This window comes from Polistes dominula, unplaced genomic scaffold (assembly GCF_049000335.1).
Source record: "Polistes dominula isolate Pdom_NZ unplaced genomic scaffold, Pdom_raw_medaka contig_168, whole genome shotgun sequence".
Classification (NCBI taxonomy): domain Eukaryota; kingdom Metazoa; phylum Arthropoda; class Insecta; order Hymenoptera; family Vespidae; genus Polistes; species Polistes dominula.
Genome location: NW_028301024.1, coordinates 1,298,355 through 1,317,431, shown reverse-complemented (window position 1 = coordinate 1,317,431; position 19,077 = coordinate 1,298,355). Strand labels below are relative to the sequence as shown.

The 19,077-nt window shown below is 28.8% G+C and overlaps 2 protein-coding genes across 8 annotated transcripts in view; both read right to left on the bottom strand.

The window, feature by feature from the left end:
• The window catches only part of nahoda (DOMON-like domain-containing protein nahoda), a 46,933-nt gene extending 44,119 nt beyond the window's left edge, over window positions 1–2,814 (bottom strand). For 2 of the 3 annotated variants that reach the window (XM_015325898.2, XM_015326028.2), the window contains exon 1: window positions 2,283–2,812. The gene's annotated coding sequence lies outside the window, so the exon portion shown is untranslated. Of the gene's footprint in view, window positions 1–2,282 lie in introns of all 3 variants that reach the window. The other variant, XR_001476073.2, reaches the window with a different exon arrangement.
• Window positions 2,815–9,558: 6,744 nt separating this feature from the next.
• The window catches only part of LOC107074631 (uncharacterized), a 152,098-nt gene continuing 142,579 nt past the window's right edge, over window positions 9,559–19,077 (bottom strand). For all 5 annotated transcript variants that reach the window (XM_015336257.2, XM_089174221.1, XM_089174222.1 and 2 more), the window contains 5 exons: window positions 17,528–18,064; window positions 12,671–12,987; window positions 12,202–12,522; window positions 11,273–11,712; window positions 9,559–10,568 (listed from right to left, as the gene is read on the bottom strand). In XM_015336257.2, the coding sequence (XP_015191743.2) occupies window positions 10,318–10,568; window positions 11,273–11,712; window positions 12,202–12,522; window positions 12,671–12,987; window positions 17,528–18,064 (1,866 nt within the window). In that variant the 3' untranslated portion in view covers window positions 9,559–10,317. The remainder of the gene's footprint in view (window positions 10,569–11,272; window positions 11,713–12,201; window positions 12,523–12,670; window positions 12,988–17,527; window positions 18,065–19,077) is intronic.

The following is a 19,077-nucleotide window of genomic DNA, read 5'->3' as shown; positions in this document are numbered from 1 at the left end:
TTTTTTTAATTTTTAAAATATCAAATATTTGTCCGGCAGAGTATAGAAAAATTTCTCGTCACTTTGAAAAAAGTACCGTTGAGATAAAAGAGTACGCACGCGTTCGTTCTTAATTCCCGCCAAAACCAGACGGAGATATAAACGTGCGCTGGATTCCTGTGGAGAAACCTTCGTGCCACAGGTATTCCGTAAGGAATTCGTTCCTCGTGCTTTTTACAGAGAAAAGAAAAGATCAACTGGAAAATACTATATAGAACGTGTGAAAAAAAAATAAAAATAAAAATAAAAATGATAATATAAATTTGTAAAAAGGTGACAGTACTCTTTTTTTATTATAAATATATCGATATTATATTTTATTCTTACGTGTGTGTCTTTTTACTCTCTCTTTTACGGATTTGAGTCACTTTTCTGCGATCAACTTTTCACACCTATTTAATACTACCCAAAAAATCGCGTTTTTTTAATCGTTTGTTTAAAGTTACTGTACACGATTTTCGTCCTTTGTGATTTTTTTTCTGGATAGGTCACTCATCCATTTTACTAACCATGCCAACGTTGCTAAGACTTTAGCAATCTGACAGAAAGAAGTAATTCAACATGGATAGATCGTTGATTATATTATATTATTATATTTTCATTTTGAATTTTTTTTATATATTATTTTTATTATTTATTATTATATTGTCGTGTATTATATGCTATCGTGAAAGACTGAAATTGGAAAATATCAAGATTCACATGGTGAAATGTTAACACATACTAAATACGTCGGTGAAAAACCGAATATTTAGGTTTATTTTTATGCGTTTATATTTCAGACGTACACCAAGTGATCATATGAATCTTGACATTCTCTAACTTCGGTCTTTCACGATGACATATAATACACGAGAATAAAATAATAAATAATAAAAATAATATATAAAAAAGAAATAGAAAAATATTAAAAATTCTTTAAATATGATCAATTGAGAATCCTTGCTTTTTCATTTAATAATGTATGCTAGGGACTAATAAAAAAATTAAATTGATTTTTGTATATCTCTTGAATGAACATGAATACAACGATTTCAATATGATTTTGCTAGGTGTACGTAAGTATATGGCCGTCACTGTATATATGCATATGTTTAGCTAATATTATATTATATATTTAGGTATTTAAAAATTTATTAATGATCTTTTTACTTATCTAATAAACACATTTAAATTTAACTTGCAGTTAAAAAAATTATTATTTAAAATTGAACAATGAAAATAGTTCTTTTTATTGGTAATAATTATAACGCATATTTTATGTATACTAAAAAATAATAACACAAAAATTAAATAAAACTCAACCAAAAAAAATTAATGTAGAAATAAAAGATAAACAATATTTATTAATGTTAAGATCTAGTCAAAGTAATTAAACAAGATAAACTTTGCGATAAACTTATAAAATAAAATAATAGAGACAAAGAAGTTGCGGAATCTTTTCCTTTTTCGTTCCAGGAAAATAATATTACTGGACTTGTGAAAAATGTTTAAATACTTCCATGATCGTTGCAATATATCGAGATTCTTTGCGCGCCACGATATTTCTCGTTTAACCAGAGATAGAACAACCGCAATAAGAGTACGAATGAAAGTGGTCTCTGACGCTCCAGGAAATATTGCAAACATCGAGAGAGAAAGAGAGAAAAAGAGAGAGAATTGCAAGGAATGCGATAATAGTAAAATCGAAAGGAATACAAGAGAATCATGTGTTTCTTCTACCTTCTAATAACGCATCCTCTTTCCAAGATATATTTACGAAAATATAATTTAATATAAATAATAAAAAAAAGTACGATAAATAGTGTCATTGTATAAAAATAAAAAATAAAAATTTAACAATATAACAAATAGAAAGTATTTAAAGTTCAGCTAACAAATTGTTAGATCATTTAAAGTGATAACAATCAATAGTGACTTTAGTAAGTTTTAAAATATTCTTTACAAGATTTAAAATCCATATAGGAGTAGCGATTTATCGATTTAAATTATCTTTTTCATCCAGTATTATCATCCACGTTGTATCATATAACACGATTATTTTGTAGTAACTATATTAAATATATTTTCTTTTAAGATAATTAAGATTCTTTAAGGATAATTTTGATCAATCCACTCATACGAGATATAATTCATACTTAAAAAAAAGATAATAATAATTATGGAGAGAGAACACATTTTTCCAACATAATACATTAACAAGAATATCACGGTATAAATAAAATACATATTTTTATTCTTACCTCGTAATAAGTCCACCTAAATTATATGATAGATTAGCAGCAATATAAGAAATAATTAACACCCGATGTTAAGAAAAAGCAAAGAAGAGAAAAAAGAGAAAGAAGAAAAGGACAAGGTGTCCTCTATCTCTTTTTAAAATAAACGTTCAAAGTCATGACAAGTCATGTCGTCGTCGTTTTAAAGACTCGAAGCTCTGCTATTGGAGAGCCACTTCGATAGTCTCCCGATGTTTTTTAGTATGCGGCCATTTTGGTAACGTTGGCGTATTTCCTCCGTACGTTGTTTAACTCAATTTAAGTAAGAAGAACTATTTGGTGATTCCAACAAGCCTCACGAATACGCGTAAAGTCGATTAAGAAAGATCGACAAGACGAAGGAGGTCGATCTCGGATTCTCCTCCACGCGGATTGCTCAATGTTACGACGTCGCTTGTATGAGTGTGTATGAGCGAGTAGGTGAACGAAAAAGACAAAGAGAAAAAGAGAGAGAGAAGGTAACACGACGGGATCTCGTCTCGAACTGACTGTTCTCGCGTGGAACACAGCGAATGCGCCTTCGAAGAACGAGAACCCCCCTCTCCTCCATTTTAATCCTCCCCTTCCCCTTATCACCTCTTATTTCCCTTCTTCCATAACTTCACCTTCTTCTTCTTTTTCTTCTTCTTCCTCTTTTTTCTCTTTCTCTTTATTTACTATTCCTCTCTCTCTCTCTATTTGGTTATTTTTTTCTCGTTCTTTCTCTTTTCTACCTGCTTCCCTTCATTTCCCTCACTCCCCCCTCATTTACAGATGTTGTTAAAACGTTCGCTGTACTGTACTGTGCTTACTTACCTGCCGTAGAAGCTAAGGTTATCCCACCACTCTGCTAACGAAAGAGACTCTCTCGCGTTAGTCACTAGCAACTCTCTTTACAAACACACCACCACTCTTGTCGGCTATCTAAATAATTCCTGTTTCTCTTGCTCTCCTTTAAAAATATAACTATATTTATGCAACTATTGTCAACATTCACTTCTTCTTCTTATTCTCTTCTTCTTCATGAATATGACGAAAATGTACACATATATATGTATATTATACTTTGTTATTGTTACTTAAATGACGTGTCAAATCTAGTGAAAATGTCTCCCATAAGAAAATTTGCTAGTTTTGGAACAATGAACCGTAGTCCATTGATCTTCCTCATTGTTTTCCTCATATTCCACTGAAGCATCGTGGTCCCATTCGTGCTCCGACAAAACTCGGTTCCGTTTAAATCGTTCGTTGCGTGATGATCGTGGGAACGATAGGATGGTTACGAAGAGAAAGGCTGTTTTCTCATGTAAAAGTGAAATGAAATATTAACGGTTGGAAGGAAGCCTTCTTTCGTTATTTTATTCTCTCTCGCTATTTTCTTTTCACTTTTTTTGTTCTCCAGTTTAGGAGTATTTAAAAGGAAACGAGGGAAGAAACGAGAGAGAAATGAAATGAATGACTTCAAAGTCGACCTTTAACAGGTGTATGGTTGTTGACATGAGAATATGTAAATTGAAGGTCGTTTCGCGGATGGGATATCCTTGAAGCGTGACTTTCAATTTATCTGTAATTGTATTCAGTGATTTTTGATAAATAATAAAACAGAGGTTATTGAATTATACCCAATTTCTTCTTACCTCTTCTTTTTGTTTAAATATAATACCAATAATTCGGTTGATCAATAAGTACTATCAAAATTTTCAATATATAAAATATTAGTTTTCTTTATTTCGATAAAATATTAAACATTTTTTCGATAAAAGATAATATTTATTATAAGATATATAAAATTTATTTATAAAAAAAAATTATTAATAAATTTTTTTTTATTCATAATTTTTTTATTTTTTTTTATTTATTTTATTTTTTTTTATTTTTTTTATTTTTTTTTATTTATTTTATATATTTTATTTATTTTATTTTTATATATATTTTATTACCTATATCTAAATATAGGTATTATTTTATTTATTTATATATAAAATACTAACAATTTTTTAGCGAAAAAATACTATAAATATTTTAAAATAAAAAAATTTATAGGTACTAGTTTATGCATATTTATTAGGTGTAGAAATTAATGCACTAATATTAAATTATTTATAATTTTAGTTTGAATGCCAATATAATCGACATTCATTTTATATCGTTTATATATCAATGTTCACAGTTATGAAATATTTAATAAATAATCAAAACAAAAAATAAATATTAGTAAGCCAAATGACAAGATTCGTTTATTTGTTTTAAAAAGATATTGAATTTATTTTTATATTTAATATTAAAATACAAATTATTAAAAATTCTGTTATTATTTATTAGCTAATCCAATAATTATGATTATGAATATAGATGATAATAATAAAATAATTAATGTTCGTATAAAACGTAATTTTATTCTTTTAAAAATTTCTTTTTTTTATGTATGATTTATAATGTTTGATTTATAACCTAAGAATTATAAAAATTCAGATAAAACTACCATAAATTGTTAAATTAAAATACTGATGATATGTTTAATGTTCGAATAAAAAATACGTTAATTTAATCTTCATTTTCTTAACGGATGCTATTTATTAGAGTTGAAATTAAATCGAGAGAGAGAAATGGATTTATAAATGTAAACGATAATAATGATAATCGATGTTCTCGCATGAAATATGATTTATTAATCGGTAACTGACGTGTCTCCCGGTTTTAAACTAACCACCAACGCGTAACTTGGGCGGAGTTTGCGCAACATTTAATTGTGAATATGTACTCAATATCCTTGAACTGCGCGCATTATGCGTACGCTATCGCTCGTAAAGATGTTACTTCATTCCTAAGGAAATTGCACTGCGTATAAATAAAAAGGATGTTCGACTAACCGATGAGAAGGTGTCACGTTGTTATCGAAGATGCATCTCGCCTCTTTAGTACACAAACTATCGATAATAGGAGTGGCACTATTTAGATCCTTGCTTTATTCTTATGCTTTAATGAACGAATCTTTTTTTCTTTAGATAACATATTATTATTTTTATGTACGTAAAATATATATAAATTGTATGACATTTATGCTTATAAAATATATAAACGTATCCTGGAAAATATGCATAGTTTTTTTTTTTATTTAGGGGGTATTCTGGTCTAGAGGCATGAATTTTAGGTACTTTTTCAAGTGTAATAACAAAAAGACAAATAATTTTTTCAATAAATATAATGTTATAAGATATTCATTAATATTTCGAGAATACATGGGAAAAAAAAATAGTGAAAAGATTCAAAATTGAAAAAGATTTAGGCTGATGAAGTGGGGGTCCCAAAAAACGGCGCGCGGCAAATGTCAAGATTGCAGCTCTCCTGGTAATATAAAATAAAAATTAAAACAGATTATTAATTTAAAATAATGCCGCTATCGTTCGAACTAAAAGAATTGAAAAAAGTTTTTTTTCGCTAAATTACAGTTGTTTGAAAAAAGATACATTATTTTTACCACCTTTTTTACTTTTCCGAATTTTTTTAAAAATAGTAAAAATTAAAAATTTTGTAAGATTTTAGTTTGCACGATAGAGTAATGCATAGAGAAGACTCTCACCAAATTTCAAGCAAATAGGTTTAGTAGAACTTGAGATATCTTGACATTTGTGAAAAAAAAAAACAGTTTCGAGAAAAACGCGTTCAAAGTTTAAAACAGATATATCTCCGAAAATAATTTGAATTTTGAAGAATCCTTTGAAGGACATATTATTAAAAGGTTAAGCTTTAAAAATATGAAAAAAAAAATCGATGTTTTCTCTATTTTAAGACCAGAATACCCCCTTTAGATAGATATATTCAACGTAAATTTGTCGATTATATTACTGATTTTATTATTAACTATTTTATTATTAATGATTTTATTGTTAATACATTCGCGGCCGGCATATTTTTTCTTTTTTTAATACCGAGTACCGGCAAAAATAATGAATTATTTAAATCTATATATAAATAATAAAATATAATTATTTAAATATTATATTGAAATAATTAAATATAAATTTAATATATAAAATTTAGATTTAAATATTTATATAAAATATTTATAAATTTTTTTAAATATTTAAATATTAAATATTATATATTTAAATTAATATTATATATTAAAAATTAAATATATATTTATATTATAAAATTTATATAAATATATAAATATAAATATAATTTATAATATATAAATATAATATATAATTTATATATATATATATATAAATTTATTTTTATAAAACTTTTAAAATTTAAGATCTATCAGCGGCAACTAGGAATAGAATTTGAAAAGACGTGAATTCACGTCAGCGATCGCGAATGTGTTAATAACCATCTAAAGGTTTAATTCATTTTTTTGTTAGTTCCTGTATATTTTTATTTATTTTTAATATTTCATAAAAAAGTAATATTACAAATCATATTAACCCTCTTACAGAACAATCTTAAGAAATTTGAATTAATATTAATGGTTTATTGCTTTCCTATAGCATTATAAGGAAAACAATATATTACAAATAATAAAAAATATATAAAAATAATAAATATATTACATGAATTAACAATAAAATAACATAAATTAAGAAATTTTTATTAATAGTAAAATCAATAAATCAGCATTACGAACTATTCTACTCATTTTTATTTGTGGTATATCATAGTTATTTATAATTGCAACCAAATACAATGAAATAAATAGAGATAAATATGAAAGAAAAATTTTTAACCTTTTTATATATAAAATATGTTATATAGTAGTTTTATGTATATACTTTTGCATTAAAATTTGTAATTTAATCATTAAACAGTTTTCTTTTTTTATTATAAAGATACGTATACTCAATCGAATGATTCGTAACAATATTTATGTTCTTCGAGATTACGAGGTACGACTTTCAAATCAAGTATGTTGCTGAGCTCGTTCGTAACTCTTTCGAAAAATCTCGTTCTGAACGTTTGTGTGCGTACTCCGATTTTCCATTCAAGAATGTTGACTCGCGTATTAAACGTATTACTCACGGCAGAAATCAGGTTGATTTTTCTACACACAACAAATTATAATTAATATTCATAAGTCGATCCGATTCGTAAGATCTGATGCATTCATTAAGATATTATATGATCAAGACCGTCCTTACATTATAATTTAATGAGTTTTCAAACGAAATCTATTTTACCGACTGACTCGATTGATCGAATATAATATAAAAAATATCTGCTTTATTATAATCTTTCGATGTTATTATTGTGATTACTAATTCATAAATTGATCGCTTTTTTTGAGATAATATTTAACAATTAAATTTCTTTCGTCGAGTTTATAAAAATATTCTATTGCATTAATTATAATATTATAAGTACGAAAAGAGACATCAACATTTGGCTAAAATTATCTTAAACTAATTTTTTTTACGAAATCAGACTAATATCATTTAAAAAGAAATATTTATTAATTTTGTTATATTCTCATAACAAAAAAATTGATAATCAAAGACGATCGATCGTTCTAATTAAGATATTAAACCTGTAATTTTTTTGCATTACCAAGTTACACAAGAGAAAAACACGAAGAATTTGCTACGAATGTAGAAAAAAAATATTCTACGTCGTAAAAGTACCGATGAATGGGTTTCAAAGGTACGTGTTCTCTTAGCATGCCAGAAAACTAGTCACAAAGGTGGGGTGAAGAAATCGTAACCGTAGAATCGAACACGCGCTCGTGTAGAAACGAATGGGAAGGACGAAGCTGCAGAATAATATGTACAAGCTATGGACACGTAGAGACGGTTGTTTTCGAGGCGAATCAGGGAGAGGCCACATTCCAAGCCACGGAGAAAGCCTCTCTGCAAACGAGCGCACCAAAGCGGCGAAAAGTTGCGCATTCAACGGAATACCTTGTGATCCATTAATCCATGCCTTATAGTAGGAGGGATGTGCTCGATCTATCGATCGATCGATTGATCGATTGATAGTATGTTGTTCCGTTCCAACTCAACTTCATTTTACATTTTTGTTTTTATTAAAAAAAATTTTTATTTATTTTCTTATGTTTTTTATTAATATTATATGCGTGCAAATAATTATAACAGTGGAATGTAAGTCAAAAAATAAAACAAATTAATTTTATGATTTATTTTATATTATATTTATTTATTTATATAAAGTGAATCATAAAATTAATCTTTTCTATTTGTTGTTTTATTTCTTTGTAGTAATATATGTACAATTAATGGTTAATATTCGGAATTTTTAAAAAATCTCTTTACCGAACTGAAAAATTAAAAATATTTCTTTAGGGAAGTATTTGGAATGATAACATCGTGGGTTTATACTATTTTAATGAGATTCGTCAATATCAATGAGAATCGAGAGACTCATATTTTAAAATGAAAAGTAAAATATTATAATTGTAACTATTAAATTAAACAGTATTGATCTTTTTCTTATTAAAATGACTTTTGAAAACATTTTTACATAAATATTTTGCTCAGTATAAATAATAATATAGCAATTTTTGTATGAATCGATGCAATTCTGATCACTTATATTGTATATTGCCATTTAAATACGTTTTTAAAAATAATCTGCAGGTATTACTATTATATTTTATTTGATTATTTTAATTTATTTAAAAGATATATTGTATTATATTGTTACTCCAAAAGTTTCTTCGTTTTATTAAGGAATAATAAATGCATAATATTTTATGCCATATATTATGCTATTAAACTACGTATGGTCTATTTTTTTCTATTACCTTCTTTCATCTCTTTATAAGCTGCATAATGTTATATTTTCAATAATTCTGAGGTTTACTCGCAAAAATTCATTCTAGATGCAATAACATTTATTAAACTAAATTTTTTATCGCAAAAAGAATTTTATTAAATTTATTTATTTATTAAATAAACTACAAACCCATGATTGTGTCTAAAAATTGTCATAGTTATTTCGCCAGAATTCATTAATGAGATTATTGTTAGCGAGAGAGAATGTAATGATCTTAGAGGGGGGAAAAGCATGTGACCCTTCCACGATGAGAATGGTTGTGTAACGATGCTTGTCCTTAACAGGATAATCTACTTTCCCTTGTTTCTTTTCTCTGCTTGTTCCCTAATAAAATATATTTTTACATTCATTATATATTTAATTTTCTAGAAAAAAATATTAATGATACTTACGTTTAATTCGAGTCATCATAAATTCTTGAAGAATGAACTGTAAAAATGATGGGGTTTTATTCAAATAAAAATCATTAATCGAAGCATCGATTTTCTTTAAAATATAACATCGTTATCATTATTGAATTATTATCGTCATCAAGTGGTACATCAACGAAGATAATAAAAATAGACGAGGGTTTATGGCCGCGAGGCAAATACGTCACTGAGATTTTCTGATACAGCTTATTTGGAAGAAAATCTTCAGTAGGATTATCCAAAATGTCTCTATTTTTTGTTGCGTTGTGTATATATCGTTGCGAGCGAGCCTGGGAATGCTTTGAGGATTCTCTCAAAGGAAGTAGACTGTTTCCAAGTACCTAAAATTTTTTTAGGAATAACTATGAGTAGGTTGTCTTAAGGGTGAATTCGATTAGGCTATCGTTTCGAGTTGAATAGATTACTGAGAATATTGAAAACAATTAAATTGTATATAGTTGTGAACAATTGTAATAAATCTCTATTAATGTTTTAATACTTGAGTATGCAATAATATATACACATGCACAAAGAGACGATTTGCCTTAAAAAAGATTGCATTTTCAAGTTGTACAAATGTTAACGAGAGCGAGATACGAAAAGGCCTATGCTCTGGAAGATATTGAAAAGCGTACACTATTGTAACGCTTAGGAACTGTGTTATTTTTTTATTTCTTTTGTTTTTCTTCTAAAGTCTTAGTTAGCTCGTTTCTCGTAATGCACACTAAGATAGGGGAGAGATCCATCGATCGTACAAACGTTAAGCGTAACACAAAACCGCCGAATAAACGGGGATATTTTTTGAAGCACGATCATCAAGACACTACGCATTTTTCGGTGTCTCTTTGAGCTTGATTCGACGAGGAAGAAGACGGTTGAGTCCGTTTTCGCGCGCACGCAACCGCATCGTTCGGTACATAAGAAATACGGACACCACCATAAGCTCTTCTAGGTGGTAAAGCATAAGCTGCAGCTTCATCGGAGCTACTTGAAGAACTACAAGTCGAGCAGCAACTTTCAGCATCCTCTGTATCCTCCAGTCTTGACCTCGATGATCCTGCTGCACCTATTGATGATACCAATACATATTATGTCATTTTTATTACCTTAAGAACGAAATATAATTCATATCGATATTTCGTTATTTTTAATTAACAATTTCCAACAAATAATTGTTATTACAACAAATAAATATTCGCATAATTAATTTTATAATATACTTTAGAAGAATAAGTTTAATTTTCTATAGTTTAAATTTTCTTCGCGATTATACAAAAATATGTACATATGTAATATGAAATCAAGAAATGTCAATCTGTAAATACAAGTAAACAATAAATTGTAAATTTTCAAAGATTACGGATTATCTTTTATATTTCAAATTAAAATTAATAATAGCTAAAAAGAGAAATTATAAAATAAGATGAACTTTCTATTTGGGGGAAAAAAATTAAATTAAAGAGAAACAATTCACGATATTTGATAAATGACTTCAAAGTCATTCGGTATTATAAAGAATTCATAAATTTGTGAAAGATTGTCGATTTAATCTTAAAAGTGAATATAGTATTAAACTTCTAATTATCAAGAATTTGAAGAATATTTGTATAGATACCAGTACTCTTAATTTTAAACAATGGAGGAATTCGCAAACTTCTTGGAATGTCTTTTATAGAGAACGAGAGTATACGGGCAGGAATTACGTTGATTTACAGTAAACTCGTGTAAAATTTCTATTTATACATGAAGAACGATAGGAATTCGACGCACCCCAAGTCGACGTACTGGCGACCTCCTCCGGCTGTAAACTTCTCGATCGAGGAACGTTTGTCCTGGACAAAGGATTGTTCGTCGTTGGTGGTGGAGATGGTGAGGATGATGAATTGGTATCGTTTGCCGGTGAAAGAGGTATATTACTCGATGACGGTGCCCCATGATCGCGGACATCTATGTCACCTTGAAACCGCACGCGTCGAGACGTAGGAGTCGGTGGATCCGTTTGACTTGCAGCGAGATTCGTCGGTGATATTGGTGACTCTTGAGCAAGAGTAATTGTTGATGCACCAGCTGCGATACCACTCGTAGCTGGCACCGACGTAGATGATGAAGCTCGCAATGGAGGTGCAGGAAGTTCAGGCATACTTGAAGCGTGGGAAGGTGTACAGTTTTGAACGCATCGGAGTGGCTCTCGGTCCCTCGCTTGCATTAGCCTGTCAAAATAAATCTTTTTAATTTCACAAAATACGATTTTCTAAAATAAACTTTGATAATTCTAATATTTTGAGATCAGAAAGGTGCAAGAAAATGAGAAAAAGATAATTAAAAAATAATCACAAAGGTAATAAGGTGTGGAACCTAGAGGAAAGTGATTGATTTGAGAAATAACAAAAGAAGAATAGATGTAAAATATGTGAATAGTAAGAAAGAAGGTTGGAATTACAGTTTAAAGCACTAGGGAAAATTTATAGTAAGTTAATAATAGGGTAAGGTTTTTTACCTAAAGATATTACATATATATATATTAAGAGAAGAAGGGGCGATATTAACGGAGAAAGTAGGTAGATGGATAATAAAGAAGAAATAAGAAATAAAGAAAAGAGATTAATGAGTAGAAGGAGTGAAAAAGTGTTAGAAAAATAATTAATATAAATCAAATATTCGTGTATAATTATTCTAATTCTTCAAATTCCTAATCATACCTTCCCAAATCGCTACGATTTTCTTCAGGATGAGAGCCACGTTCTTGTAACAATCTCTCGAGATTCCTTTCGAGAAGTACTCTATCAAGACCTCCACCCCTAGATCCACTAGTAGGAAATCCTTCCGTAGGGAATTCTGGACTCAAGGTACTCTGTGTTGGGGTAGTTGCTATCGAGGAAGAGACTTGCTGATGTTTCCTGGTCAATCTTGGCGAGTTTCGTAGCGATCCTGAAACGTGTCTAGATCCTGGCGGTGGAGGAGGTGGAGGTGGTGGTGGACTTGAAGAACCTTCGCTGGTTGTTGCTGCTTGTCTTCTACCTCTACAAAAAAGAATAATTTTGTATTTAAAAGAAGACATACTTTTTTCAGATTATAATGACTGATTGTTTTTAATAATTGCTAAACAGTTTTTATTAATAAATTGCCAGAAATAGCAATTTAATTAATTAATTCTCAAGGAGTACTTACCTAAGGAAACAAGGTGGAGGTGGGGGACCAGCTGAAGAGTCACTCGGAGTTGTTGGTGGTTCTCCTTTACTACAGGCTATACTGCAATAAATAGCACCACGTCTAGGAAGAAAGGGACGGCCTAAAAGTGAGGTACGACATGTTGCACAGCAAAAACATGCCTCTGTCGCGTGCCAATGTTGACCTTCGTGCGACATTTGACCTTGGTCGACTCCGATCGGTTCGCCGCAGCTATCACAATACTCGGCAAAGGAGGCATCGAAACAACGAAGACAATATGGTCGTCCCTCCCTCATAACGTATCTCTGACCACCAAGCTGTAAATGTATCATTAGTTGAATTATAATTTAAATGGTTATAATCTTTTTAAAGTTTTTTTTTATAAGACAAGAAAACAAGAAGAAAATCAATGCTATCAAAAATAAAAAAATATTGTCCTTATTTTTTTTTTAAGATAAATAAAAATCTAAGAAAGTTAACTACAATAGATAGCTGTATTTGTTGATTCAAAAGTATTGAATTGTTCAGAAATTTCGTGCTGATTTAAAAATGTATATTCGATTTATATAATATTTTTACTATGTGCGTACATTTTTATCTAATCAGCATATTTGAAAGACTATGATTATGAATCCAGAGATCAGTACTATATTTTCCTATGACTTATTTTATTTTAATATACTTTATTTTATAATGCTATTAAATTTATCAGACGAAGTCTATAGATACTTTAACACATTATTGATAAATTATTATAAATAAAAACTTAATGCTTTTTAAAATAGCTATATTATTAATTTAATTAACATAATAAATATTCTGAAAAATTCATAATATACAACTTTTGATTATATATATATATATATATATATATATATATATATATAAACACTATCAAACATAATAAATTATATTATAATAACAACTTATATAATAGTATACTTTAATACTTATAGACTACAGGCCCGACCTAAAAAATCGATGGGTCATCTGATCCCCCAAGAAACCTGTATGGGACGATATAGGGGCATAAAATAATAATTTTTAACACTATGCCGTTACTTGTAAGCTATCCAACTGAGTCCAGGTGAGAATTAAAAAGCACAAAATAACCGGGTGCTTTTTTATCAAATCCATCGAAAATAATGAGAAAACACGTAGTGCTGTTAAAAAATAGTAAGCCACAAAGTCGGAGAAAATTTTTGATTTTCTGACAAAACCCAGGGTCTATTAAATCATTTGATTTTGAACGGCGTTGGTTTCATACAATTTCAATACCTATTCTAATTGATTATTCCGCAACGCCGTATAAAAATTATGCAACAAGGGAGAAAAATCGAGGGTTAAAATCCACCTTTTTTCACGGGTCTGGGGGGTGATTTGAAACTACATAAAATTAATTTTTTTTGAAAGTATTTTATGCATAGATAACATTTTTCCACATGCCGTACATTTTTTTTGGTCAAAGGGTCTGTATGGGGAAAAAAACTTCCGAAACATTCATGTAAAAAAATGTACTTTTGGGTGATATTTAGTACGACATTTTTTTATACGGCATTTAAATAGTTTATTTTAATTTAATGCAATCGTCTATAAAAAATCAATGCCGTACAAATCTGATAGTTCATATTCATAAAAAAGTAATAAAAATAATAAATATATATAATTTTCATTTTATGTTGTTGGCTTCGTAAAATGAACTCTCCTTTAAAATTAATATTATTCAAATAATAAATATTATTTATAAAATGAATGTTTTATTTATTAAAATACTTGTTTACTTTTTAATTTACATTTTTAATACGTACATATAATGTTCAGAAGGGTAGTACGAACGCGAAGTATACATACAATATAATATATACGCATATTGTATATGAATGTGTATGTGTATATTAGATAAACATATTATAAAACAAGCAATAAAAATTTTGTTGGTAGTGAAAGTGTATAAAATGCTGGACATGTGATTAAGTGTGGGCAAGTACCAAGTTGTGATTGTAATATTATAAGTATTTTAGCTTTTTGTTTACAAACTTCACATATTAAAGGAAATCCACATGAAATAACTGGTGGAATATTAAAAAATGGTCGAATAATTGGAATGATTTGTTCATACAAGGCTGGTTTAAGTGGTATTTGTAAATATGTTGTTGCAGTATTGCAATATCATTAACTGTCACTAATTTAATTGATCTTCTACGTTTTCTTTCTTCTCGAGAATCTATTTGATCTACAGGACAAGCACATTCTTTGGATGATCCTAAAGGAAGATTTTAACTAGGAATACTTGTTTTTTTTAAATAAGTTCGAGTTGAATCAATAGCTATAACAATACACAAAAACAATATAGGCATGAGTAAATTTATTGATTTAACAATTTATAATAACCAGAAAAAATAATTGTTGAAAATACTTACGTGAAGGTAAAAAACTTAATTTTTTCTTCACGACAAGCTATGTTTGTACAACCAAATAAACAGCAATAGACTTTACTTTTATTTTTTCTGGCTGGGGATTCCGTAACAAAAAAAATTCTTTATAACAACTTTTTAGTTTAACAATACTAGTTATTTTCAATTGTACTTTCAATAATAAATAAGCAAATCATGAAATTAAAAATATATATATTTCCACATAAATATTGTATAGTTTAAGTCAGCTATCAGCAATTTTATTGTTTACTCATAAAACATATGTGAAATTATTTAATAAAATTGTAGTACTTTTTATTTTTTATTAATATTTCCTATATAAAAAAATAACAGTATTTGAAGTATATTTTATCAAAAATTATTGAAAAATGTTAATACTGAGTTTGATAGTTTTTATTTTTGGAATATAATATTGACACTGTTTCACTTTAAATAAACGGCATAATAATTTTTACATATTAGCAATTGTTCCCTTCAAAAATATGTTAATGCCGTAAAGTATTAGATGACGATAAAGTACCCCCTAAAACGGAAGTGTTATTTTTATTTGCCAAAAAATATGGTCTGCATTAAAATGAACGGCATGATTTTTTCTTCATTCATTGACCCTTATACTATTTAAAACAACAATAACATTTAAAAAATTGCTTTATGTTATTAATGTACGACAATTTAAACTTTTGCAAAAATTGAAAAAATCTCATTATTTGTTTTCTCTATATTTTTTTTAAACAGTTTTTTTTAACGGCAATAATATAGAAAAATTGTACATAGCAATATCATGTTAAAAAACAAGTTGCCGTACAGAGTTAAATGATTTTACAGCTGTAAAAGTCGAATATACGATTAAATAAAGTTAATTATTGATATACATTCAAATAAACAACAATTTTTAAATGGCATTATTTTAATTAGTACTTCTAAATGCTAAAAAATAAATTGAAACCGATGCCATTCTTTTTCAGATCACCCCCCAGACCCGTGAAAAAAGGTGGATTTTAACCCTCGATTTTTCTCCCTTGTTGCATAATTTTTATACGGCGTTGCGGAATAATCAATTAGAATAGGTATTGAAATTGTATGAAACCAACGCCGTTCAAAATCAAATGATTTAATAGACCCTGGGTTTTGTCAGAAAATCAAAAATTTTCTCCGACTTTGTGGCTTACTATTTTTTAACAGCACTACGTGTTTTCTCATTATTTTCGATGGATTTGATAAAAAAGCACCCGGTTATTTTGTGCTTTTTAATTCTCACCTGGACTCAGTTGGATAGCTTACAAGTAACGGCATAGTGTTAAAAATTATTATTTTATGCCCCTATATCGTCCCATACAGGTTTCTTGGGGGATCAGATGACCCATCGATTTTTTAGGTCGGGCCTGTAATCTATTTATTATGTAAGTGAATGTGCAAATACGAGTATATTCGTGATAGCTCGATAATGCAATTATCTAAAAGATATCTGTTTTAATTATTTATTTGAAATGATATTTCGAAGATTTTTAAAGACAAGACAGTATTAAGAAATAATTACAATTACTTTCTGTGTCATTACGTTGATCAGGCAAATGCTTGAAATATTATACTTTTACCCATTCGAGATTACTTGCACACCGTGCATGTAACATTAATAATGAGCTATTATCAGTTATTTTGAGTAAAATAATTGTTGAGATAAGTCTTTTTTCACATGAATAGTATTTTTAAAGTATAGAAAAACAAAATTTGATATTAGTTTTCAAGCATAAAAAAAAAACAAAAAACTTTGTTTGAATTATCAAAATCTACATTTTTATAAAATATCAATGCAATTTTTTACTCTACAGTCAGTGTACTATTTCCTAAAAATCTATTTACAAATTATATTTTCTTTTTCATTACTGAGTTACATTACTTTATTACCTTTTAGACATTTTTTTTAAATTTTATTTCTTATTTATATTATTTTCTTCATTATTCAGCATATTTTGTTAACTTCTTACTATTTCTTACAAATTTTCTTAGCATTATATTCTGTTTTTCATTATTGAAAGTAAAATAGAAAATACTATCTAACTAATTTCGAAAAAAATGTTTATCAATTTCAATGATGTATTTTTATTTTATCTTATATTGCACACATGGCGTTCAATTCGCTCATCGCAATAAAAATTTTCTGAGGAGCGAGCTCAACACACGGCGTGCAACCAGCTTATTTATGCAAATTCACTTACGAATTGGGTGATTTCCATAATAAACAGGTTTTTTTAATTAAACATGAACAATATAAAGAAAAGAAAAATAACTCTTGGGAGTCGTATACGAAAATAAATCGTGATCTCGAATGGATTGAGTCATCCAAATCGAAAAAAATTACTTGAATAATTGATTTGACTTAAAATGAAATCATTCAATCAAATTAAAGGAACTTAAGTTTTACCTGTCGATCACATTCGAGACACGCGAAATGTCTCATATGCCAAGCTCTGCCTTCGGCTTCGGTGCATTCGTCAGCCAGAATGATTTCATCGCAGGCGCAACATCGTGGCTTTAAAGTCTCCGCGTGATGTCGACCACAGTAGATCCTTCCATCTCGCCAGAAATAAATGAGATCGACGAGAAGTTGCCGGCAAACGCAGCAAACGAAGCAGGCTGGATGCCAAAGGGCAGAAGGACCTGCACGATTCGCTGCAACTGCCATCTCACCGGTCGCGATCGGCCTCGAGCACTCTCGACATCCGCTGGTGTGTGGCCTCTCCAATTGACTCGCATGTCCTCTACCAAGAGCTTCCCGTTTCCGTTGTGCCGCAAACACTCTCAACTCACGTTTCTCTTCTTCCGAAAGCCCGCTACAATATCTAGCTTCGTTATCGTGTGGTGGTAGCTGTTGAAGCAGTTGTTTCACCCTCTCCCGTTCACCGGCACTACCCGCATACGGTATTTTCTCTTCTGGTAGACTACTGAAGTACAGATGCACCTAGAACGTTTACAAATACACTTTTTATTATTAGCGATACTCTATAATAACAATCTTAACCCATTGATTGCTAGGCATATTTAGAGCGTCTTGCCCTGGGTGCCAAGGTTTAATATTTTTTTTACACCATAAATATTTTTCATTCATCCTTTTTAACAATTCTTAACTCAAATGGCCATTTGTTATGAATATAAAATTGCAGTACACACTACGAGATATCTCAGTTTAGGTGTACACGTTTATTACGAGATATCTCGTAGTTGGCAGTCAATGGATTAAACTTATGAACCCGAATTATCAAATTTAATTAACAGCTTAACACACCAATACTTTTGAAAAAAAAGCGATTTGAAAAGATCTTTTATATTTATTTTGTAAAATTCCTAATTGGACTTATTTACTCATAATACTCCTGATTTTAGGAGCAAAATTAGGAAAAAAGGAACGAAAATAATATTGTTTTATTATGTTAAATGTTTACATTTTACAGAAAAATACTAAAATTTTACGTTTACTTACGTATTACATTTATTAAACATTTAATACAAATTATAAAACAACAGATAATACAAAAACCAACATTATTAATCATCTGCAGAGAGGTGGTAAAAAGATAGGTAATATTTAATAAGTGTGAGAAGATGTTTGTAGAGAAAAAACTCGAACCCGTAAAAGGCAGAGTGAATAGTCATAGTAATAATAAATGAGTAAAAAAAATCAAATTAAAGAAGATAATTTAATATTTCTTCATATTAAGATAATAGTGAACATAGATAAAAGTAAAAGTTAAAAGATGCAGAAGTGATTTTAAGTGAATTAATTATTAAGAGTGTTAGCATACCACCAAAAATATATACATCGTGCTTGATACTAAACAATAAATCTTATTTAAAAACGACACAGTTATCTATTATATCATGTTTCATTATATATAAATTGTATTTATATTATTGGATCCACAAGTAAGTTTTCAGCGTTTTTTAATAGATAGTGTCACGAGTAGATTCCGGGCA